The sequence below is a fragment of the Drosophila santomea genome, chromosome 2R, assembly GCF_016746245.2.
Source record: "Drosophila santomea strain STO CAGO 1482 chromosome 2R, Prin_Dsan_1.1, whole genome shotgun sequence".
NCBI lineage: Eukaryota > Metazoa > Arthropoda > Insecta > Diptera > Drosophilidae > Drosophila > Drosophila santomea.
Window position 1 is genome coordinate 3,585,403 of NC_053017.2, and position 24,895 is coordinate 3,610,297.

Consider the following 24,895-nt stretch of genomic DNA (forward strand, 5'->3'; position numbering starts at 1 on the left):
TAGTCGAGAAACTCAACTATTGCGTCATTTCTTGTTTTGTTTCTCCTGCGGGTATTACAATTTTACAAGTTTAAAGTAAGCCAAAAACTGGTCAAAATTCTCATTCGCCCTTTACTAGCTGAGGAACGGATATCCGTTAGTCCAGGAGCTCAACTTTATATTCTCGCTTGTTGTTACTTAATCATTTTTATTAATTAGCCTTAAAAAATATTTTTCTCGTACCGTGCACGCTGATCAACGCCAATGATAGCCAGTTCTATATTATTACTAGTACAAAGGGAAATCCATGTCAGAAGCCGCTGTATTAGCGTAATACATTTATTAACATGTATGACTTCGTTCAAAGAGCATGTTTCATGTGTCCACGTAAAAGGGTACACTAGATTCGTTGAAAAGTAGGTAACAGGAAAGAAAAGAAGGAAGGTTTTCCGACCATATAAAGTATCTGGCCCTGTCCGTCAGTATAAACGTCGAGATCTCAGGAACTATAAAAGCTATATAATATATATTCTAAATCAGGATCAATAGCCAAGTCGGTCTGGCCATGTCCGTCCTGAGAGCTCAGGAACAACAAAAGCCAGAAATAGAAATAACAACAATGAGATTAAGCATATATAGACTCCAGAGACATAGACGCATCGCAAGTTTGTCGATTCATGTTGCCACGCCCACAAACCGCCGAAAACTGCCCAGACTTTTGAAAAATGTTTTAATATTTTTTCATCTTTTTATTAGTCTTGTAAATTTCTCTCGATTTGCAAAAAAATTTTTCCACGCCCACTCTAATGCCCACAAATCGACCAAAGCTGCCACGCCCACACTTTTGTAAAATGTTTTGATATATTTTCATTTTTTGTTAGTAATGTAAATTTCTATCGATCTGCATAAAAACTTTTTGCCACGCCCACAAACCGCTAAAAACTGTCAGTATTGAATAGCCTCCTTTGAACTTTCACTAATTGAGTAACGGGTATCAGATAATCGGTATCAGATAAGCGTTCTCTCTTGTTTACTTTTTTTATTAGTCTTGTAAATTTCTATCGATTTGCCAACAATCTTTTTGCCACTCCCACTCTAACGCCCACAAACCGCCAAAAACTGTCAGTGCTGAAATTTCTCCCTCACACTTCCACTAGCCGATTAAGGGGAATCAGATAGTCCGGGAACTGGACTATAGCGTTCACTCTTGTTTTGATTTTTACTTATATATTTTTATACCCGTTACTCGTAGAGTAAAAGGGTATACTAGATTCGTTGAAAAGTATGTAACAGGCAGAAGGAAGCGTTTCCGACCATATAAAGTATATATATTCTTGATCAGGATCAGTAGCCGAGTCGATCTGGCCATGTCCGTCTGTCCGTCCGTCTGTCTGTCCGTCTGTCCGTCTGTCCGTCTGTCCGTATGAACGTCGAGATCTCAGGAACTACAAAAGCTAGAAAGTTGAGATTAAGCATACAGACTCCAGAGACATAGACGCAGCGCAAGTTTGTCGATTCAGGTTGCCACGCCCACTCTAACGCCCACAAACCGCCCAAAACTGCCACGCCCACACTTTTGAAAAATGTTTTGAAATTTTTTCATTTTTGTATTAGTCTTGTAATTTTCTATCGATTTACCAAAAAACTTTTTGCCACGCCCACTGTAACGCCCTCAAACCGCCCAAAGCTGCTACGCCCACACTTTTGAAAAATATTTTGATATTTTTTCATTTTTATATTGGTCTTGTAAATTTCTATCGACTTGCCAAAGAACTTTTTGCCACGCCCACTATAACGCCTACAAACCGCCAAAAATTGTGTTTAAGACTCTCCTTCTCCCTTCCACTAGCTGAGTAACGGGTATCAGATAGTCGGGGAACTCGACTATAGCGTTCTCTCTTGTTTTATTTGCAGAGGATATTTTAATCTTTTTTTGGTAATATTTTTCAAACGGATATTTAAATTATTTCAAAGCATTGGTATGCAATCCGTTTCGATTGTGATATCACTCACAGCATTTATTTTTTTGTGTATGTATAGTAGTTATGAAGAAAACTTTTAGATAATTTATGAAACAGAATTGCATTTGCATTTACAAATACCAAATTTGATTTCTTTTTCCCTTTCCTTTTTATCGAGTTTACATTATTTATTTTATATATATTTCTTATCTATATTTTTCGTTTTGTCTATTTGGTTTAACATTTGTATTAAAAAAATTCGGAATTACTTAAATTTTCTACAGCCAAGGAATTAGTCAAAACGTTCGCACATGGGCATACCATAATATATATTATAATATTTTTCAAAATAATACTTTTTATACACATTTAAGATTTCGATTGACACAACATACAAAAATTGGTGAATGCACAACATAAAAGATTGTTATAAACAGAAAAAAAATAAATGAAAAAATGATGGAGATGAATCAATGAATGAATGAATGAAATTTGACTGAAAGTTATTTCCTCAATTCAAGTCAAAAAAAAGTTTTACATGGATTATATGTCTACGCTGCCTGCTGAACAGCCATTGATTTCCGTCATAAGAATTTTTCCAGAATTGCGCTCCTTACATGTAGACTTTTTTGTGTCTCACAAAACATCATTTAAAAATCCGAAACCCGTTCCAATCTAAATGCTGTTGAATTAAACAACATCCAGTTATAATAAGATAATGCAAGTACAAAGAATCTTGAAATGGTAAACAGTTTTTATAATATTTGAACAATAACAATTCGTCTTCTTGTCTGGAGATCGCTAGGGTACCTTTCTTTAAGCATTCTTCTGGTTAGCCAAGCAGACCGCCACACAGTGGCGCATTAGTTACTTTTGGGTTACAAAAATCATAACTCTTGAACCAGTTGAGATATTTTCATCATTTTAATACCTTTCGATTAAGTGGTCATACAACATGGTGTGATAAATAGTAGATTTTATACTCAAAAGTTAAAGTTAAAAATAAATACATTTTAAAGAAAAAAAAATTTATGTTTTTTTTATTTTGTCAATTTTTCATCTATTTTTACATTTTTTTACAAATAATTAAAAATATTCATTTAATTTTACTTAATTTAATATTTTTAAAGAATAATTAATCATACATTCATTTAAAATCATTAGAAAGTCATTGAAAAACAAGCCGCCAATACAGGAAAAAATGCATGCCCGCCATACAATTTCGTACTGCGCAGCAACTGCGCTTGTAGCAGAATTTGCACCAAGCCGCGCGTTTTTTACGCTGAGTTGAAAGTATCTTTTGCCTGGGAAATTCGGGGTGGGACGTGGGGGGAACCGATCTCTTTGAATATGAACATATTCAAGAACAACACCTTATACTCCAAACCCAGGGAATGGTAGGGAATCGATTTATATACTCCATAAAAGTTGAATAATATGTGAAAATTAATACTTCGGTAAAACAGGTATTCCTGCACTTGCAAAGAATATTATACATTTATTCTACCTTTGTTTTACCGAGATTTGATGACCCTTTCCATAAAGACCATAACCAAGCCGGTCGGTTACATATTTTACCTAAAAATCGACCGCAGAGTCAGAATTTTCTACAAAAAATACCTGCTTTTTTTTGCAACCCAAAAAAGGTTCAACTTTGAACACGTGTAACTTCTAAAATACTGAACCGATTTGAATTATTTTTTGGATTCAACCCTTTTGAACTATTACCTATCAAGTGCGAACGCAACGATCCGTTGCCAGCAAAAATTTGAATTTAGTATAGCATTTGTATCTAATGCGCCACTGTGCGCCAGTTTGTTGATGTAAGCTGTAAGGCGCAGAGGTTAAAAAGTGCAGTCTAATTAGCAGAAGTCGCAATTTTTTTGTCTTTTCACTACTTTTACTGCGAGTGACATCATAAACTGAAAACTTGCTTATGCTTTTAAGATCGCAGTCAAATCTGTGCAGATCTGTTCTCTGACACAGGGAGTATGGAGGACATTTTCTACGGCGGCGTTTTTGATGTACGCATCAGTATTTGCAGCCGTGCATCCTTCGAGTAAGGATGTGAGGCTTGATGGTGAGCATTCCAGTCCCCAGCTATTACGAACTTTGTTTCCAGGTCGTCGAATAGTTTTTTTAAGTCGTCAGCAGAACAATGAAAATTTTGTGGTCAATAGATGTACGCAAAAGGTTTTTCACCAAGGTCGGTTTGGTTCATGACTGAGACACATTGAACATTTAACCTTAGACTATAGAACTGGTAACATTAAAAACAAGAGAAAACGCTATAGTCGAGTTCCCCGATTCTGATACCCGTTACTCAGCTAGCGGAAGTACAAAGGAGAAATTTCCACACTGACAGTTTTTGGTGGTTTGTGGGCGTTAGAGTGGGCGTGGCAAATAGATTTTTGGCAAATCTAGAGAAATTTACATGAATAACAAAGAAGTCAAAAAATATCAGAACATTTTTCAAAAGTGTGTGCGTGGCAGTTTTGGGCGGTCGTGGGCGTTAGAGTAGGCGTGGCAAAAAGTTTTTCTGCAAATCGATAGAAATTTAAAAAAATAATACAAAAATGAAAAAATGGTTTGTGGTCGTTAGAGTGGGCATGGCAACGTGAATCGACAAACTTGGGCTGCGTCTATGCCTCTGGAGTCTGCATGCTGAATTTCAACTTTCTAGCTTTTATAGTTCCTGAGATCCTGAGATCTCGACGTTCATACCGACAGACAGACGGACGGACAAACGGACAGACGGACATGGCCAGATCGACTCGGCTATTGATCCTGATAAAGAATATATATACTTTATATGGTCGGAAACGCTTCCTTCTGCCTGTTACATACTTTTCAACGAATATAGTATACCCTTTTACTCTACGAGTAACGGGTATAACAAGAGAGAACGCTATAGTCGAGTTCGCCGACTATCTGATACCCGTTACTCAGCTAGTGGAAGTGCAAAGGAGAGTCTTCAACACTGACAGTTTTTGAGTGAGTTAGAGTGGGCGTGGCAAAAAGTTTTTTGGCAAATCGATAGAAATTTAGAAGACTAATACAAAAATGAAAAAATATTAAAACATTTTTCAAAAGTGTGGGCGTGTCAGCTTTTGGCGGTTTGTGGGCGTTAGAGTGGGCGTGGCAAAAAGTTTTTTGGCAAATCGATAGAAATGTACAAAACCAATACAAAAATGAAAAAATATCAAAACATTTTTCAAAAGTGTGGGCAGGACAGTTTTGGGCGCTTTGTGGGAGTGGAATATGAATCGACAAGCTTGCGCTGCGTCTATGTCTCTGGAGTTTGCATGCTGAGTCTCAAGATTCTAGCTTTTATTGTTCTTAAGATCTCGACGTTCATACGGACAGACGGACGGCCAGATCAACTTGGCTATTGATCCTGATCAACTTTATATAGTCGGAAACGCTTCCATCTGCCTGTGAAATACTTTTCAGCGAATCTAGTATACCCTTTTACTCTACGAGTAACGGGTATAACAAGATTTAATTAAAATTTAACAACCGTATCCGATCGGCAGGATGAAGAGCATTTCAAAGGTATTTGTTTTTATTAAACAATATACAATAAATAATGTTTTAATACATTAATGATAGTAAATAAAAAAATAAAATGAAAAAACTGAAACATTTTTAAAAATTATGCGTTAGAGTGGGCATGTCGACATCAGGACTTGCACTGCGTCTATGTCACTAGAATCAACATGCTTAATCTCAACTTTCTAGCTTTTGTATTTAGTTTCTGTTCTGAGATCTCGACGTTCATACAGACAGACGGACATGGCCAGATCGACTCGGCTATTGATCCTGAACAAGAATATATGTACTTTATATGGTCGTGAACGCTTCCTCCTGCCTGTTACATACTTTTCAACGAATCTAGTATACCCTTTTACTCTACGAGTAACGGGTATAAACATTCAAATATCGCTGCTGTATATATTTTTCGTTTTTCAGGATATAATTGGTGCATTGAGATCATCAAAACTTCAAATCTAGCATGGCTGGCCAACGAACTTGAACTCAACAAAGCATTAGTATATCTCCGACAAAATGACGTTAATCAAGCAATTATAACGTTACAAATGTATGATCGCAAGAGCGAGGGATCCATGACGGCCAGCGCTCTGACCAACTTGAGTTTTATTTATATAAGTGTAAGTTTTGTATAAAGCATCAAACAAGAGAATAAGATATAATAGAGCTTTTAAAAAAAATATATATGTATAAAAAAAATATAGTAGATAAAAAGGGTGTACTAGATATACTAGGTAGAAACCAGCGTTTCTTGGTCATCTGGCAAAGTTTGTCTGTCAGTATGAACGTCGAGATCTCAAAATCTTTAAAGCTAGAAATTTAAGATTAACCATGCAGATGCCAGTGATGCCTATGCTGTGGAAGTTGGTTTCAGCTTATTGCCACGCCCACGAGTATCTGAAAGTTGTGAGAATCGACTAAAGCGTTTTCTCTTGTTATACTAGATTCGTTGAAAAGTATGTAACAGGCAGAAGGAAGCGGTTCCGACCATATTAAGGATATATTATAATTGATCAGGATCAATAGCCGAGTCGATCTGGCCATGTCCGTCCGTCTGTCTGTCCGTCCGTTTGAACGTCGAGATCTCAGAAATATTCTAATGTCTTTGCTCTTACTTTACGAATAACGGCAATATCCATTTCCATTTATCTGAGCTGGCGGTGCGGCATATTACATTACTGCGTATAGCATGTCGGTGTAAATATTTTGATAAGAAACTGACCTCCACTGAACTGTTGACTTCCGATTAAACGCCTTGCGAATAAATACGCTTTAAACAATTAATCTTCCTCATCATACAAAAAAGTGTCCATTTGAATTTAGCTGCAATTCGGAGTTCTGCAAGAAGGGTTTAGACAATATATGTATGTACATATGTAGTCTATCCAAAATAGATTTCAAATGATTTATTTAGTAATTTTCTTTTTGTGATGGCAATATATGTTGAAATCGGGGAAGTCAGGCATTATTTGGTTTTTTAGATGAAATATTTCGCGATCTCCATTGGATGTTTATACCCGTTACTCGTAGAGCAAAAGGGTATATTTGAGTCGTTGAGAAGTATGTAACAGGTAGAGTAAGTATTTCAGACTTTATAAAACTATTTCAGACTTTAGTAACAGAATCGATCTGGCCATGTCCGACTTCCCTTCTGTCCGTATGAACGGCTCGATCTAAGGAACTAACAAGAGAGAACGCTATAGTCGAGTTTTCCGACTATCTGATACCTGTTACTCAGCTAGTGGAACAGCGAAGGAGAGTCTTCAACACTGACAGTTTTTGGCGGTTTGTGGGCGTTAGAGTGGGCGTGGCAAAAAGTTTTTTGGCAACTCGATAGAAGTTTACAAGACTAATACAAAAATGAAAAAATATCAAAACATTTTTCAAAAGTGTGGGCGTGGCAGCTTTGGGCGGTTTGTGGGCGTGGCAAAAAGTTTTCTGGGAAATCGTTAGAAATTTACAAGACCAATACAAAAATTAAAATATATCAAAACTTTTTTCAAAAGTGTGGGCGTGGCAGTTTAAGGCGGTTTGTGGGCGTTAGAGTGGGCGTGGCAAAAGCTTTTTGAGAAATCGATAGAAATTTACAAAACTAATACAAAAATGAAAAAATATTAAAACATTTTTCAAAAGTCTCGGCGTGGCAGTTTTGGGCGGTTTGTGGGCGTGGCAACATGAATCGACACACTTGCGCTGCGTCTATGTCCCTGGAGTCTGTGTGCTTAATCTCAACTTTGTAGCTTTTGTAGTTCCTGAGATCTCAGCGTTCATACGGACGGACAGACAGACGGACAGACAGACAGGCGGACAGACGGACATGGCCAGATCGACTCGGCTATTGATCCTGATCAAGAATATATATACTTTATATGGTCGGAAACGCTTCCTTCTGCCGGTTACATACTTTTCAACGAATCTAGTATACCCTTTTACCAAAGACATTATAATAAAATAATATAGATTTAAAGTCTAAGAACTTCTAAAATGAAGGGCATATTTTTTTTTAATTTTTACAATGCATGTGCATACGTGTGCACCAATACAGTGGTCAGCTGTCGCTGTATGCGTACAAGAGAGCTGCTGGCTCTAGAGCTCTCCGCTCTCTGGCTTTTGAACAAATTTTCGAGAGAGCCTGGAGCCACTTGAAAAGCCACCACGAAAAAATCGTGTGCAAAAAAATCGTATGGCGTTACGCATCTTTTTATTCTAATGTCTTTGCTTTTACTCTACGAGTAACGGGTATAATAAAGCTAGAAAGTATAGATTAAGTAGCATGCAGATTCCAGAGGTATAGACGCAGCGCAAGCTTGAAAATCGTTTAATATTTAACGCCCATAACCCGACCAAAAGTTCCCTTCTCGTTATAAGTCAAAGACATCTAAAATATGTAGGTATGCACTAATTTCAAACTTATCTGATGCTATTTTATGATATCAAATTTAACAAAAGAGAACGCTATAGTCCAAGTTCCCCTACTATCTGATACCCGTCAATCAACTAGTGGAAGTGCGAAAGAAAGTCTTAAACAGAAAGTGTTTAATTGAAAAAATATCAAAACATTTTTCAAAAGTGTGGGCGTGGCAGTTTTTAGCAATTTGTGGGCGTTAGAGTGGGCGTGGCAACATGAATCGACATGGAGTCTGTATGCTTAATCACAACTTTCTAACTTTTGTAGTTCCTGAGATCTCGACGTTCATGCAGACAGACAGACGGACGGACAAACGGACAGACGGACATGGCCAGATCGACTCGAATATATATACTTTACATGGTCGGAAACGCTTTCTGCTGCCTGTTACATACTTTTCAACGAATCTAGTATATCCTTTTACTCTACGAGTAACGGGTATAAAAAATAAGACATTTGGCTGTTGTCTACAGCCTGTAGGTACCTTTAAAGATTTATTATAATAAAGTGTAAGCAATTTGTAGTTACAAACTTAACGTACATTTCAGTTAAGCAACCTAGAAATGGCCTACCATTGCGTTAACCAGTTACAAGAAATCGGATCGCTAAAAAACAATGCGCCAGGATTGATTAACGCCGGCATAGTGGAATTGCGCTCGCACAAACTAATATTAGCTCGCGAACGGTTCGAGCGAGCTCTGCAACTTCAGCCGACAAACTTTGAAGCCATGTACAATCTCGGCTTAGTGGCCTTGGCGCAGAATGATTTTGAACTAGCGGAAGAGCGTTTCGAGATGCTTAAGGCCCAACTGATGATGCCCAGCTCAGTTCAGCACAGTCATGTATTTTATCAGCTTGCCAAGCTGCAGGAACGCAGGTTGGAAAACGGAAGCAAATCTAACTTAACGCCGGGGGCGGCACTTCAGGCGTATCTCCAGGTAGTTGGCATCTCTGCCTCTGACATCGATTCAAGGCTGTTTGAAAAGGTCGGCTCGCTTTACGAGCAGATTCAAGACCACCAAGAAGCAAATCAGTACTATAACGAGGCGTACCGCATAAACATGAGCGACATCGCCATCGCAAGCTCAATCGGTTCATATTATATCAAGCTTCAGGCCACGGAAAGGGCGCTTTATTATTATGAAAGAGCAGTCCTAGCCGATCCTAATGACCCCAACCTAATGCTGCGTATTGCCAGCTGCTTTCGCAACTCGTATCTGCCTCCCAAACAGTACCTGGGTCTTTTTCAAAAGATACACGTCCGATTTCCGGACAACCTAACTTGCATAAGGGCTCTTATGCAAGTTACCAAGTCGCTGGGATTGGGGGACCTGCTCGAGAGGTACGCATCGGAATACACCCGTCTGCAAAGTCTGCAGCAGGAACGTCAGATAGAGCAGCGATACCAGCAGCAGCGCTTCTCTTCAGCAGCCAAGTCTATTAACCAATTGCGAAGCAAGTAAATGCATTTAACTCTGTACCAGGGATTATTTTCAGTTTGTTTTATAGCTATCAGGCAGTCAAATGAGGATCACTTGAAGGATAGCAGTGAGACATTTAACAGCTTCACGTATACACAGAGTACCTCCACATTCTCCGGTAAAGTTGTGTCACCCTGGTAAGGGGTTTTTTTTTTGCTATTATGCTTTATATATTTACAGTACTGCAGTTTGATCCGTTGGGACCTCCCGCAGAACGTCCGAAAACTGGCCGATCACTGCAATGCAGAGACGATGTAGATGACGACGCGGAAATAAATGCCGAAAGCTTATTGCCTCTTTAAACAGACTTTTATACCTCTAGACAACTCTGCAATTGCTTTTTTTTTCTTAGCATTACTTGGGAAAAATACTAATAAATTGGAATATAAGTTAATCGTTTTAATTTTGGATAATTCGATTTTAGGCTTAACGTTGTCTGTAAACTGATAAAATAAAAAAAATAAATAAATGAAAAAATACGAATAGTGCAACTTAAGCACTATTTTTAGCGATTTGATCAGCCGACTTTAGCTTCGCTTCTTTTAAAGTGAAATTGCAATCTAAAACGGATTATCTCTTCTTATCTGGAACAGCACAAGAAGTAACCAATTTAAATAACTTAAATTATCATTTAAAATTAAATATTAAAATCGATTTTAAGAAATTTCCCATTACCTCTTTCTTTAAAAGTTGGGTTCGGTATTAAATATTATTTATTACAGTTTCAAGGCCAGTAATGCACACATTTATATGCCCCAATAATAATGGTTAAAAATATAACATTTTTTGAATTGAATATATACTTGTTGGTATCGCGTACAGGCTTTTACCTTATTTATAGCAGTGTCCTCGCTCGAATCACCTTTTTGTGGTTAACGCGGTACATTAGGGATATTGATTTATTGAATAAAATTTTTAAATAAAACACAAATATGAGCATACAAGGAACCAATATCGGACACTTACACAGACAGAGAAAAAAAGATTTTAAAGAAATCATTTAATTACTCTTAACCCAATTGCACTTGATAATGATCCTCATTTTTAAAAAAAAATTAAAATCAAGCCACTTTAACTTCTACTAATCAATGCTTTCAATTATTAAAATCAATCTTAAATTTCTCTCTAATGATTTGCTTTCCATACTGCTTTAATTCCCAACCCGCACAAATAAGATGATGTTCTTCTCTTAAAAGCTCATGTAACCACGGGACGTGGAACGACGCCTAGCACACAGATAAGATATTAATACGACCAAAATTAGTGCCGCTAAAGCAATCCCAACAGCAATGGGTACCACATCCGACGTTTCCGAGCTGTCGCAATCGTGGGCAACTGAGAAACCAGTGCCGTTGGCCATCCGGAAAGCCTCCACCTGGACGTGACTGACGCTGATCCAGCCAATCAACTGCTTAGCATCGAGTGTCTCAGTCATATTCATCTTCTGAACGCGAGTGCAGTGGTAGGACATCTTTTCTGGTGTCTTAAACTCTCCGTCGCTTTTATGAATAAGCTGAACGGTTTGATTTTCTGGAATTTGGAGATTATTGGATAGGCCTCGACGACAAGTCAACGATTTTTTTTATATTTTCTTACCCATTGCATCGGGAAAGTCCTCGGACAGCAAAGTCAGATGAATTTGTATAGAAGAAAGCACAGTGGTGTCATTACTTTTATCAAAATACATTAGTATGGATTGCTTTGAAGTTTCGGGTCCCCAAATTAGATGAATAAACTGAGTTGTCTGGCTTTTACATTCTGAATCTTCAACAGATGCGTTGTTGGGGATATTGAATAAACTGTTGGTAAAGTTTCCCCCTGAAAAAATAAAAACGTCGTTAGTCAATTATTTTTACACAAAGTTGCATGATTTGTTCTTTGTTTTTATAAACCCTGTAGGAATAATTGTTCTTTACAGTAATACAACAAATGTATTACAGTACACGAAGGTACGATGATAGATACACGGACTATTTAGACCTTGGCAAGAAAAAATTATATAATTCAAAAAAATTAAAACTTTTGAGATTTATATTTATATATATCAATTTGAAATGTAAAACACATAAACACAAAGAAAAAAAGTATTCTTCCATTAGATATAAGAATTATTACATTTAATACTTTTTGAAAAACCGCAAGATAAGGGATAAGTAGCTATATGTACATAGCTCAGTTTTATATTGCCTTTGAACCCATTTCGTTATAAACATATTATTTGTCGTTAGAAAGGCATTAATGCTTTTTTTTGATTTTATAGTTTTTTTTGCCTTATTAAAACAAATCAACAATTCTTTTTAAATTCGATACTATTAAGCCCTTTGAAATTTCTTTTCAGATTTTCCAACTCTTGATATATAACACGTAATTAGTTAATTTTATTAAGTCATATTCATATATATGTATGTATATATATAAATATATATATATATATATATATTGTGCTTCAAACAATATATATATATATATATATATGTATATATATAACAGTAGCACCTCTGTATATATATATTTATATATCTGGACATAATATTAAGGTAAACTTAAACAAGTGGGGAATAAAAAATGTATCGAAAAACTTCTGATATTAAACACTTCTGAACGCGTTTATCGATTTTCTCAACTATCGGATACCATTAGACTCATTTCTAAATATATCCGCGGTGCCATATTTATTTTTTATTTTGGCTTATTTGGGTGGTGTTTGGGCATTAAAGTGGGCTCGGCAAAAAGTTGTTTGGCACATTTTTTGAAATTTAAAATATATATAAAAAATGAACTTTTTTACATTTTTCACAATTTTCTCATAGGCGTAATAAAAGTGTTTTTAAAAGTCGATAGAAATTTAGAAGACTAATATAATAAATGAAAAAATATATAAAAACCACAAACAAAGTGTTGGCGTGGTTGTTTTTGTCGGATTGTGGGCGTTAGAGTGTGCGTGGCAAAATTCCGAAAACGCTTCCTTCTACCTGTTACATACTTTTCAACGAATCTAGTATACCCTTTTAATCAACGAGTAATAGGTATAAAAATACATATTTATAAAAGAAATTATAAAAAAAAACAATCTGTTAAATTGCTTAATTGGCATTGTTTGAAGCACAACGTGCGTGCATTAGTACCTAGAATCGTTTTCCCTCTTATTAAAAAAGGGGTATAATATGTTCATTGAAAAATATGTAACAGGCCGAAGGAAGCGTTTTCATATATATTCTTGATCAGGATCAATATCCGAGTCAAACTGGATCATGACATATACGGGCTACAATTGTCTGAGATCGCCGAACACGATAGCCGAATACAAATAGAGTTTCAACATTAGAAAAAATTTGCTTTGAACCAAGTACAAATGGGAAAACATTGTTGCACCGGCTATAGAAATTTCGTCTATTATAAGAATATTAAGATCAATAAATCTTGAACGACAAACCAGAGCTTAAGCTTCTAAACCTGATTTTCAGGGAGAAATAACATGTAATGAAGAGAGGATCCTCAGATTCCGTATGCAGCCTAGCCTCTTGGAGAGCACAGTAAAATTTTAACAGAAGTTGGGTCGCACCCTACTCTACCATTATATCCTGAAACAAAGTTGATACGAACTCATAAAAGGTTCTGCTTGTCCTTGCAATATGCAAGACATATGTAAGGAGAGTTTTGTGCTTTAAATTTAAAGATGTAAACGAATTTGCTAAGTTTAAAGAGGATATAAGTGGCGCTAGGTTTATTACCTGGATATTGCTATCCGGATCAACATCTAACACATTGTTGTGTAAGTATAAACCATTAATTTAAAACAAATTTCGGGAATTGGTAATGCCTAAACTCCTCATTAAGTTCAATTTCCTCTTCTGCATTCACTGTTATCCGCCTCCGTGGCCCTTCTCAGCGCGTCTTATAAACTCTAACGCTCCACAAACCACCCAATACGGCCACGTCCACACTTTTGAAATTGTTTTTTAATTATAGAATAGTTTATCATTCAGTATATATTAAGTATAATCAGGAACATGATTCCAAAGACGGAGCCGCAAGTTTCTTTCCAAATGATGCCAAGAACATCAACCGCACAAAACCGTAATTTTTGGAAAATGTTTATAACCGTTACTCGTAGAGTAAAAGGGTATACTAGATTTGTTGAAAAGTATGTAACAGGCAGAAAGAAGCGTTTCCGACCATATAAAGTATATATATTCTTGATTAGGATCAATAGCCGAGTCGATATGGCCATGTCCGTCTGTCCGTCCGTATGAACGTTGAGATCTCAGGAACTAAGAAAGCTAGAAAGTTGAGATTAAACATACAGACTCCAGAGACATAGAAGCAGCGCAAGTTTGTCGATTCAGGTTGCCACGCCCACTCTAACGCCCACAAACCGCCTAAAACTGCCACGCCCACACTTTTGAAAAATATTTTAATATTTTTTCATTTTTTTATTTGTCTTGTAAGTTTCTATCGATTTGCAGAAAAACTTTTTGCCGCGCCCACTCTAACGCCCACAAACCGCCAAAAACTGCAGTGTTGAAGACTCTCCTTTGCACTTCCACTAGCTGAGTAACGGGTATCAGATAGTCGGGGAACTCGACTATAGCGTTCTCTCTTGTTTGATATATTTTCATTTATTGAGTTTTGTAAATTTTTATCGATTTGCCAAAAACGTTTTGCCGCGCCGACAAACGTCCCAAAATTTTTACGTCCACACTTCTAAATAAAGGTTTTGAAAGTTTTCGTTTGATTATTTGCCTTGTCTATTTCTATCGATGTCAAAAAAATGTTGGAATTTCTCGATCGCATTTCCACTAACTGAGTAAAGGGTATCTGATAGTCGAAGTGAAAACTCGACTCTTGTTTTTATAACCGTTAGAGTAAAAGGGTATACTAGATTCGTTGAAAAGTATGTAACGGGCAGAAGGAAGCTCTTCCACAACCTGAGTAGCGGGTATCTGACAGACGGGCAACATGACTTTAGCGCTCTCTCTTGTTTAACTTTTTCTTGTATACTTATAGCTTTTTAGTTTTTGCGTTATTTTGATTGATGTATTACGTTATGAATGGACAACAGCAGATTTCTTATTTCTTTTTTTATATAGTAGTCGTCTTCGCAAATTCTCCTGGTGCTCTTCGTCCACAGTGATGTATACTTAGAGTGTCGGAATCGCTTCTAATTACGAAAAATATCTTCATTTGAACCATTTATGTATATCTCACCTTAAAGACAGAGATTTTCAAACGAAATTCAAATTCTTGTCTTATCGATATCAATATGTTCATAAAGAATTATTAAACTATGTGTCAAAATCACCTTTAAGACCAGTTTTTATAAAAAGCTAATATTGCCCATACTTCGACATTGACGTAATTCGATCGCAAGCTAAACAGAGCCTTAGAGTTATTTCCTTACCCTTAGCTTCATAGGTAAAATTAAGTTGTGCAGCCATTTGAAGCATAATACAAGAGGTATTCCAAGTTCCCACGGATGGTGGCGGGTAAATTGTCGTGTTTATTACTGGTGCGGTGGTAGTTGGTGATTCAGTTGAAGCTGTCTTGGTTTTCGGTGGAGTTATTGAAGAAGTTGATCTGGTTGTGATTGGTTTCCCAGTAGTCGAAGACGTTGGGGTAGTTGAGGAGCTGCTGGCAAATAAATTTGCTTGTTCCAGAGACGCATCACTACCGACATTCGGCAAGCTAATAAACTTTTGAGAAAAAACTAAAAGAATTGTTAAAAATATATAACGTTTGCTTTATTAAATCGGTATTTTCTTAACATTTGCGTTAAAGAATTTATTTATAAGAATTTTCATATTGTTGTTATCTCAACATGCATATGATTGGCTTTGATTGTATTTCCTTTGTTCCCTTATCATAAAACTCCACCCTTTTTTTATTTATATGAGGGAAATTATATGTTAAATAAAGCGGAATACAAAACTATGAGGTTTGCCCACTTATTTCTTTATAAACTCACCCCATTATGCTAGCACAAGTTTCCAGTGTACAATTCAACACAGCTACTAAAGCTACAAAAAGTTCTCAAGTTGAGAGGCTTAAAAAAATTATAATTTATGGGGTGTAGAACTTAAGCATTAAGTAGCTACATAATTCAGATTTGGTAATATTCCCTAATATACAATATTTTTATAATTTAATAAATTAGACCTAGCATTTAAAAAACTATAAAGGTAGCACACAACTATCACGGCACAAATGAAGTAAAATGCTTTAATATTTTCTGGTGTTATCATTTGTCTTGCCATATCTAGACAAAACCTTTTGGCCACGTCAAATCTAATACACACTATTAATAAAATGTTTTAATTTCTTCATTTATTAAGTCTGCCCACTCTAACTCCCAGCCATCATTTTTTTTTGTTCGCTTATCTCCATCTTCCTCGCTCTCCCACTAGCTGAGTAACGGTTATCTGATAGTCAGGGACCCGAATATTGCGTTCTCTTTTTAATTATTATATTATCACAGACTTAGATTTTATCTGACATGTACAGACATATGTATGTATTAATGAACAAATTACCCAAAATCTTATCCTTTAAAATTTTACATGTAGCTATATGGGGGATAAAAATTGAATGTACTGTGCGGATTTATATACCCTAGCATATACATATGTACATATTTAAAGTAGATAAAAAAAAAACCGCACGAATCTAGACCTAGTAGCGGAGTAACGCAATAAACATTGAACTTTTAAACAATGAGTTAACAAAACAAGTAAAAATAACTTAAGATCGAGTTAAACAGAATATGGCTTCATAACAGGGCGGATGACTTTATCTACATACATACATAGCTGTGAACTGCCACAGCAGATAAAGCGAAAGTAAAATAGGAAGGTGTCCGGGGGTTTCAACGTAAGGGACACCAGAGGTAAGACTTATAAACAGTTAGTCAGATTTCTGCAATTCGTTTACAATGCTTAATCCCCTTACATGCCCAAAACTCTTAATTCAACGTTCTTCTTTAAAGCTTTTACAATTTATTCCGCAGAAAACACACTAATCCAAATAGTTACGTGAACGCGACCGGGAAAATGAGTGACGTGCAAATAAACGACAAATATAAATAAATTGCGATGAATAAGCACATTGAACAAAGGCATCCAGTGCGACGCAGTTCTTTGCTGCTAACAAAAAAAACGGTTTACGTAGCTTTTCATATGCTTACTCACCTGCATTGCTTAGCAATAATAATATTATTAGTAACGCCGAGCAGGTCAACAATTTGTTGGCGAACATTTTGATTGGAAATCTGATTAAAGGCGTGATCGAGTTTTCCTATATGTTAATGTACAACTCTGACAGATATGTTTTTGTCTCGTCCGAGTGAGTTTTTATTTTCACCATCCTTACCAGTAGTGTGACCGAATTGCTCTAAAGAAGCCTTGTGACTTATAATAGTCTATGTCCACTACAACAAGTTTCTTATCGATAAATATAAAACCTCAATAATAATAATTTACCAAAATATATATACTATACTCCCATAATAGAATGAAAACAATACCATTTTTTATTTAACATTTTTGTTCTGATCAATCCGAAGAATTTCAAGTGTTTCATGTTATAGTTTTATCACAGATTAATGCAGTAAAAGTAATACTTTTATAAATTAAAATCAATATTTTGAGTTCAAAAATTAAATGACTGCAGGAAACACGCATATAATATACAATATAAAATATCGTATTTTCTATACTTAAATACAACTAATATAACTATATACATGTGCATATAATGTCGAAATATCGAATATTGTAATATTATTAACAAAACATTAAGGTAATAAAAAACGAACCAAACAAAACAAAAGCACATAGGAATCTAATCTCTAATGATATAACATAGTTGCGATTAAGTTTTTTTTTATTGAGATCTACTTGATATTTAGAATGTCGTACGACCATCGAATATAGCCTATATGTATGCAACTATCAATACTATAAGCAGCTGACGTCGGCGCACTTCTCAAAATCACTTTAAACTTTATAGGCAACCAAAATCGTCAATTTAAGAAAACTGTGATAAAATGTAACTTGTATAATTCTAGTCGGATAAACGGCGCGTTCATTCATTTTTACAATTTCGATTTGAAATCGAAAAATTGGTGCTCCGTAAGAATTTTTCGATTTGTAAAACTGGCACTTATGTTTGTCCGAAATGAAAAGTAAATGCCTCTTTTTATATCAAATCAGATCTTATTTACTAAAGGAAAAAATTGATTACTAAGTGGTCTATTGATGTTTATTCCCCATCACCACAAAATCATTCTGCTACTTAGTTATTTTATAAAAAAAAAAATTGACCCCACCTCATATTTGACAAACAAAATGTTGCCGTCGGCAAGTAACGCCGACCAGCCTGCTAGGGGAAGACGCAGGCGCCGCGGGCCACAAAGGGGGGAAGCCTACCAGCGAAAACGCTGTGAGCAGCGCGGTGCCGCCAATAGGGCAGCTAATGGACTCAACCACGTCTGGAGCCGGACGGCGCAAACGCTTACTGTCCTTTTCAAGTCCTCTAATGCGGATGAGCAAGTAGTGTCAAAGAAAAGCCAATACGTCACCTAACAACGCAAGCGTGTCTTAAGTATATCAAATGTTTATAAGCAGGAAGTTGTGGCAACAAAGTTAAAGGTGGAAAATTACCAAATTCAGATTCACAACAAAGTCATACTACGCACAACAGTGTCATTGTAATATACTATTATGATGCGTCAGAATAGTGGATGCAAGCTTTGGCAAGCAGAATTGCTTTATAGCGCATATAAAGTAACTTATGTAGTTACTGCTTTATTTAATTAAGAAATACAATAGAATATTAATTTGATGGAGTAAGCTTGTTGCGCGGCGGAGCTGAAGTCGAGAGCGGCCAGTCTGTCGATATCAGAAGATATCGTTCTCCAGGAAATGTCTTGGCGTTAGTACTTGTTTACGCCGTGTTGCCAGACTGGGCCTTAGTCTGGGCACCACATCTACTCCCCCTCCAGTGACTTCGCCAGGTGGTGAAGGTAACGGTATGAATTCTGGAGCTGCAGGTGCAGGGAGGAGTATGTCGGGCTGCCCGGATATGTTGACGTAGTTGCTCGGTGAGTCGGTGATCCTTGCTAAGGGCAGTTAGAGTGTGCGACTCAAAAAATTCGTTGGGGATACGAACAGTGGTGCCAAAAAGCATTTCGGCTAGCGATGAATGGAGGTCCGCCTTAAACGCCGAGCGCAGTCCCAACATAACTGTAGGCAGAAGATCCAGCTATGCTATGTGAGACTTACACAACAGGGCGGCCTTGGGGGTCCGGTGCCATCTCTCCACGATGCCGTTTGATTGAGGGTGATATGCGGTTGTACGTATCCTTCCGGCTCCAATTAGTTTAGCCAGCTCAACAAACAATGAGGATTCGAATTGAGTTCCCTGGTCCGTTGTTATAGTGAGTTGGCAGCCAAACATGCAGATCCACTGTGTATACAGAGCTGTCGCGATAGTCTTCGCGGTGATGTTGGATAGTGGAATGGCTGCAGGCCATCTGCTGAAGCGGTCGATGATGGTAAGACAGTAGCGATCAATCAGATCGACGTGAATGTGCTCGAAACGATTGTCAGGAACATCGATCTTCTCCATCGGGACCAGAGGGTGGGATCACGGTTAATTCCTGGCCAGACAAACCGCTGCTTAAGTAACTTTGCAGTTTTACGGCCGCTGGGATGCGGCCGTGAGTAGTTGAGTAGTTGAAACTCCGTACAAATGCGGATGGTGATCGCATGAGGAGATCCTGCCGTTTCCAGTTACACAACACGTCAACGCGTAGTAACGGCAGTGCGAAACCTGGAGAAAGAGAGTTTGGAGACTCTTAGCTGGAGAAAGAGAGTTTGGAGACTCTGAGTGAAGAGAGTTGGGAGACTCTGAGTGAATAGAGTTTGGAGACTCTGGAAGTGGAGAAAGAGAATGTGGAGACTCTGAACTTATAGGAAATAGAGATGGGAGAGTCAGGCGGCTTAAATGCGAATATCGGGACAAGTCGAACTTTGGACCGGGCCAACGGTGAAATCGTGGACCTTGGATCCGGAGACTGGAGACCAAAGGGATGAACCGTTAAAGGAGGCCTATTTAAGCTCGCCGAACGATGGAAGCGGGACAGTCGTCGAGAACAAGTTTACCAGTCAACAACGTAAGAACGAAGTCAGCAGAGGAGCTACAGCCCTGGTAGTCATAAGGAGCAAGATCGCTATGTCAAGACGTTCGGGACGAGAAAAGTCTCCGAATTAAGACGCAGGTAGCTGAGGTTCAGCGCCACCAGTCCGAACCAGACGTGGGGTTGACGTGTTGCTGTTCCACAGACGGTTGCCTTGGGGATTACAGCCGTTAGCTGCCGTGAGTCTGCGTAAGACAACAGTTCTCAGCCCAAGTGAGAAGCGCCCAACAACGAAGGTCCGCGCCACTCAGGACGACGAGAGCGGCGAGACAGCGGAACGAGGCCGTTGGACAATTCATCCAGCACTACGGCCGGATAGACCCAAGAACGAAAACTGCAAGTGTTATTACTGGTAACCGGGTGATCACGTTATTCTATAAATTTGGTGGGACGAACGCACAAAAATCTACTGAGCCATCCGCACGTATTTCGTAGCGAGCAGACCAAGCAAATCAGTTCGTTACATCTGGCGCCCAAATAACGTGATTATCCCGGCAGTAGACACAAATAAAGCAGTATGGGTAGAAGTTGGATCTACCGTCTTAAAAAGGAAGATTTCGCATACGTCGCACAGAGGTTGCGCATACTACTACGCAGTGACGGAAAACGACCCAAAGTTCGCAGCAGTCTGGACAGAATTGGAGGCGGCATATCCAGACAGACCAGGTCCAAGCGACAAGGGTTCACCCCGAGGGTGAAGACCTCATCGCAAGTCTGACCATGGAGGAGATGTAGTGGGAAGGTCAACGGAGAGAGACGAGCAGGGAAAGGAGGCCAAGTCCAGAAAAACCCAGGCCCAGCCAGACGGACTACGCAAAAGTAGGGAAACAAGTCAAAGAATGGTATTTTCGTTTTGACGGAGAAGACGGAGTGGTCCGCAAACACGTAAGGTTTGGACCTCAACATAGTCCCCCGAACCATGCCGGAATAAATACAGGGAAAGGCTCTGAAGAGGTACATATCAAACAACAAACACTGGAGGACTTTGGCCGAGTTTATAGATTGTTTCCAAACGTATTTCCTGCCCAGGGGATACTTTACGAAGTTCGCGGACAAGACCCCTGGGGTATGGTAAAAAGGAAACGCTGGAGCTCATCAAGGAGAACTGCGCCAGACCTCCGAATAGCGTTGAGATCCTACCACGTGGACGACCTAGAGGCACTCATGATCTTGGCAGATGAGTACGAGGAATTGCACAGGGAACGGGAAGCCTTTGCGGAAGAACATAAATTCACGTCACGTGTAGAAGGTGTGAGGACTCAGGAGAGCTAGGCACGCAGTCCCAGGAGCAGTGGGCGCAATATACCCCGGTTCAGTCTAGGCGTCAATACACAACCCTATGGAGGCCGCCAGTCACCACCCAGAGACACACTGGAACGACTCTTGCGGGCAACTAGGGTCAGAACCCAACCCATGTTGCCAATCCGCAGGAAACTTGCGGGAAATGGGCATCGATCCCAGCCGCAGAGAGGCGAGCCGGGGTCACAAGCTGCCGGCTCTCCAAACTAACTGGCAAATTAATCGAAGAGGAGCAGAAGTTGTCCGCAGCGGTAACGATCGGTGGGGGCACATACAAGGCCACGTTCAACACCGGGGCAACAGCAAGCTTCATAAGCGAAGAGCTGGCGGACAACTTGGCTGCCTATGGAGCGATTATAAGGATACGACGACAGGTTACAATGGCAGATGGAAGGTGCGGCGAAATCAACGAAAAAGCTCGAAGTAGGAGTGGAGTTCGGCAACAGGCGACTCAGCATGAGCCTGCTAATATTACCAGGGATGGTGGATGCGTTGATGCTGGAGTGGAATTTCCTCACGTCATGAAATCCGGATACCACCCAGAGGCAGACACAACGGGTGGCTCGAGAAGAAGTTGCCGGTCGCAGTAGTCCAAAACACAGCGAAGAGGACGACATGAACAAATTCCTGGAAACAGAGCTCGCGAAGTTTCACTCCATGACCGGAACATCTAGTATAGCCGAGCACACGATAACCATGAAGGATGATAAACCAATTAAGCAGAGATACTACCCCAAGAATCCAAAGATTCAAGGGGAGATCAATGCAAAGGTGGACGAACTTCTGGAGATTTGAATGATAGAGCATTCAAGGAGTCCGTACAGCTCACCCATAGTCATGGTGAAAAAGAAAACGGGAAAATGGAGACTATGTGTGGGCTTCAGGCAGATAAACGCGAAATCCATAAAGGATGACTACCAGATGCCACGGATAATCTACATCCTCGACCAACTAAGAGAGGCGCGCTTCATAAGCAGTCTGGACCTCAGGGATGGGTATTGGCAAATACAGTTGAAAGAGTCAAGCTTCACGGCTTTCACGGTCCCAGGGAAAGGGCTGTCCCAATGGAGAGTGATGCCATTTGGCTTACACTCCGCGTCGGCCACATTTCAACGGGCCCTGGTTCAGGTATTTGGACGGGAAATGTCGCCACATGCATTTGCGTACCAAGACGACATCATCGTGATTGGACGCACCCTAGAGAAACACAAGAGAAACGTCAGGGAGATATTCCGTCGTTTGAAGAACGCGAACCAAAGAATAAATCCGGAGAAATGCCAGTTTTTCAAGCAAGAACTACTGTACCTAGGGCACCGCGTCACAAGCCAAGGGATAGGCACGGACCCAGAGAAGGTAGCGGCCATAGCCCAGCTAGAACCACCTTCATCGGTCCGCGAACTGAGGCAATACCTTGGAGTTGCATCTTGGTACCGACGTTTCGTGCCCGACTTCGCGCGACTAAGGCCACTCAACGACCTCCTCCTCAAGGGTACCAAGTGGACATGGTCACAGGACCACCAGCAAGCCTTCAACTAGGTGAAAGCCATTTGGTTACCGACCCAGTCTTTGCGTGCCCCGACTTCGGGAAAATGTTCATCCTGCAAACGGACGCCGGACACAGGACACAGAAGATGGCGAAAGGGTCATTTCATACTCCAGCCGGACCCTAAACGGAGCCGAGAAGAAGGAGTGCTTGGCAATTGTGTGTGCTATTCGGAAGATAAAGCCGTACCTTGAGGGCTACCACTTTAAGGTAGTGACGGATCATATGGCGCTGAAGTGGCTGAACAGCATAGAAAGCCGTTCGGGAAGAATTGCCAGATAGGCGTTGGAGCTGCAGCAGTATGACTTCGAGGTAGCATATAGGAAAGGCCAGTTGAACGTGGTATCAGATGCGTTATCGAGGCAGCCACTGCCAGAGTCGGTCTCAGCTAAACCCGAAATACTGAGAAGAACCCAGGATAAAGAGGCCGAATCAGAATGCAGCTGGATCACGGAAATGCGAGAGAAGATGAAGGCACATCCTCAAAAGTTCCCAGACTAGGTGTGGGAGACGCAAGAGCCTAAGCTCGGAAAAGCGAGGACTGCGCAAGGTTCAAACCGAATCTGCGGCAGGCGGCGGGAAAGATGTTGACACAGATTCCGGAAGAGCCCTGGGCGACAGTGTGCACCGATTTCCTCGAACCACTACCAAGATCGAAGCATGGAACCAGTATGTTGTTGGTGCTGATCGACAGGTTTTCAAAGTGGACGGAATTGGTGCCTTTGCGAACAGCCACGGCGGACACGTTGCAGAAAGCGTTCAGGGAACGCATAGTCGCACGATTTGGAGTGCCGAAGGTGGTGAGTACGGACAACGGCGTGCAGTTTACGAGCCGGGCTTTTAAGAAGTTCTTCAACGACATGGGGATAAAGCAGCAGTTTACGGCGCCGTACACCCCGCAGGAGAATCCGACGGAGAGAGCCAACCGTGAAGACACTGTGAAGACAATGATAGCGTAGTTTGCCGGACAGAACCAAAGGAATTGGGTTTAAAGATGGCCCGAAATCATGCTGGCTGTAAAGTCCAGTGTGTCAGATTTCACAGGCTACTCACCGGCATATTTGACACAGGGCCGCGAGCCAAGACTACCGAACACACTCTATGACAGAGAAACGCTAGGTACAGGAAGGCAACCAGAGTCACCGGAAGGAAACGCTGAGAAGATGAGAGAGGTCTTCGGGATTGTGCGGAGGAACCTAGAGAGGGTGTCCCAGGACCAAGCAAGACATTACAGCCTGCGGAGAAGGCAGTGGAAGCCAAGAATTGGTGAAGTGGTGTGGGCCAAAGAGCACCATTTATCCAAAGCGGCTGAAGGGTTTGCGGCCAAACTAGCTCCGAGGTTCGATGGGCGGTACCAAATTGTGGATTTCATATCGCCAGTGATATGTAAGATTCGCCACCGGAAGAACAAAAAGGAACGCTCGGTACATGTCAGCGACCCAAAACAGCAGGATCGGGAGGAGAATGGTGACAAGAACGTGGATTCGGATCCATCGGAAGGAAGCAGGGAAGGCATGCAGGAGAACGACAACACCTGAGAACGGACGGGGCTCGGCAGCCGTTCTAGCGTCAGGTCGAGCCGAGAGTCAACGGATGCAGACTGCGAGTCCGACAACCATTACAGCGTCAGGCCAAGCGAGAGTCAACGGAAGCAAACCACGAGCGAACCGGAATTCTGCCTCAACAACCACCGGACCAAGGAACCCACATACTCCCGTGGAAAGAGGAGGGGCGGTACAGCAGTACCGCAAGGCACGCCAAATAAGGCTGCAGGGAAGAAAGTCAAAGATTAACAAGGAAGAAACGTTTGGTTTATATTCCAACTTACCGCCAAAATTTTGTTTATAGTCATCAAAGCTTAGGGAAGGGGGCGCCTCGATCACAAGGCGGGAAAGAAGTAGCGTCACGGAAATACAAATGGGCGGCAAAATTTGAAAAGGAGGAACGAGGAACATACTGGAAGGAGATCAGCGCTGT

The 24,895-nt window shown here is 40.0% G+C and overlaps 2 protein-coding genes across 3 annotated transcripts in view; one reads left to right on the forward strand and one right to left on the reverse strand.

Moving 5' to 3' along the window:
• The window catches only part of LOC120447096 (intraflagellar transport protein 88 homolog), a 28,597-nt gene extending 18,413 nt beyond the window's left edge, over window positions 1-10,184 (forward strand). Inside the window, exons 5-8 of one of the 2 annotated variants that reach the window (XM_039628502.2) lie at window positions 5,913-6,112; window positions 8,949-9,855; window positions 9,910-9,999; window positions 10,062-10,184. In XM_039628502.2, the coding sequence (XP_039484436.1) occupies window positions 5,913-6,112; window positions 8,949-9,855; window positions 9,910-9,999; window positions 10,062-10,183 (1,319 nt within the window). In that variant the 3' untranslated portion in view covers window position 10,184. Of the gene's footprint in view, window positions 1-5,912; window positions 6,113-8,948; window positions 9,856-9,909; window positions 10,000-10,061 lie in introns of those variants that run through there. The other variant, XM_039628503.2, reaches the window with a different exon arrangement.
• A 392-nt stretch (window positions 10,185-10,576) lies between these two features.
• LOC120447097 (lysosome-associated membrane glycoprotein 1) lies at window positions 10,577-17,239 on the reverse strand. The gene is made up of 4 exons (XM_039628505.2): window positions 17,066-17,239; window positions 15,283-15,588; window positions 11,478-11,699; window positions 10,577-11,411 (listed from the first exon to the last, which is right to left on the reverse strand). The coding sequence occupies exons 1-4, from the start codon at window positions 17,130-17,132 to the stop codon at window positions 11,071-11,073; spliced, it is 936 nt and encodes a 311-aa protein (XP_039484439.1). The 5' UTR covers window positions 17,133-17,239; the 3' UTR covers window positions 10,577-11,070.
• Between the last annotated feature and the right edge of the window lie 7,656 nt (window positions 17,240-24,895).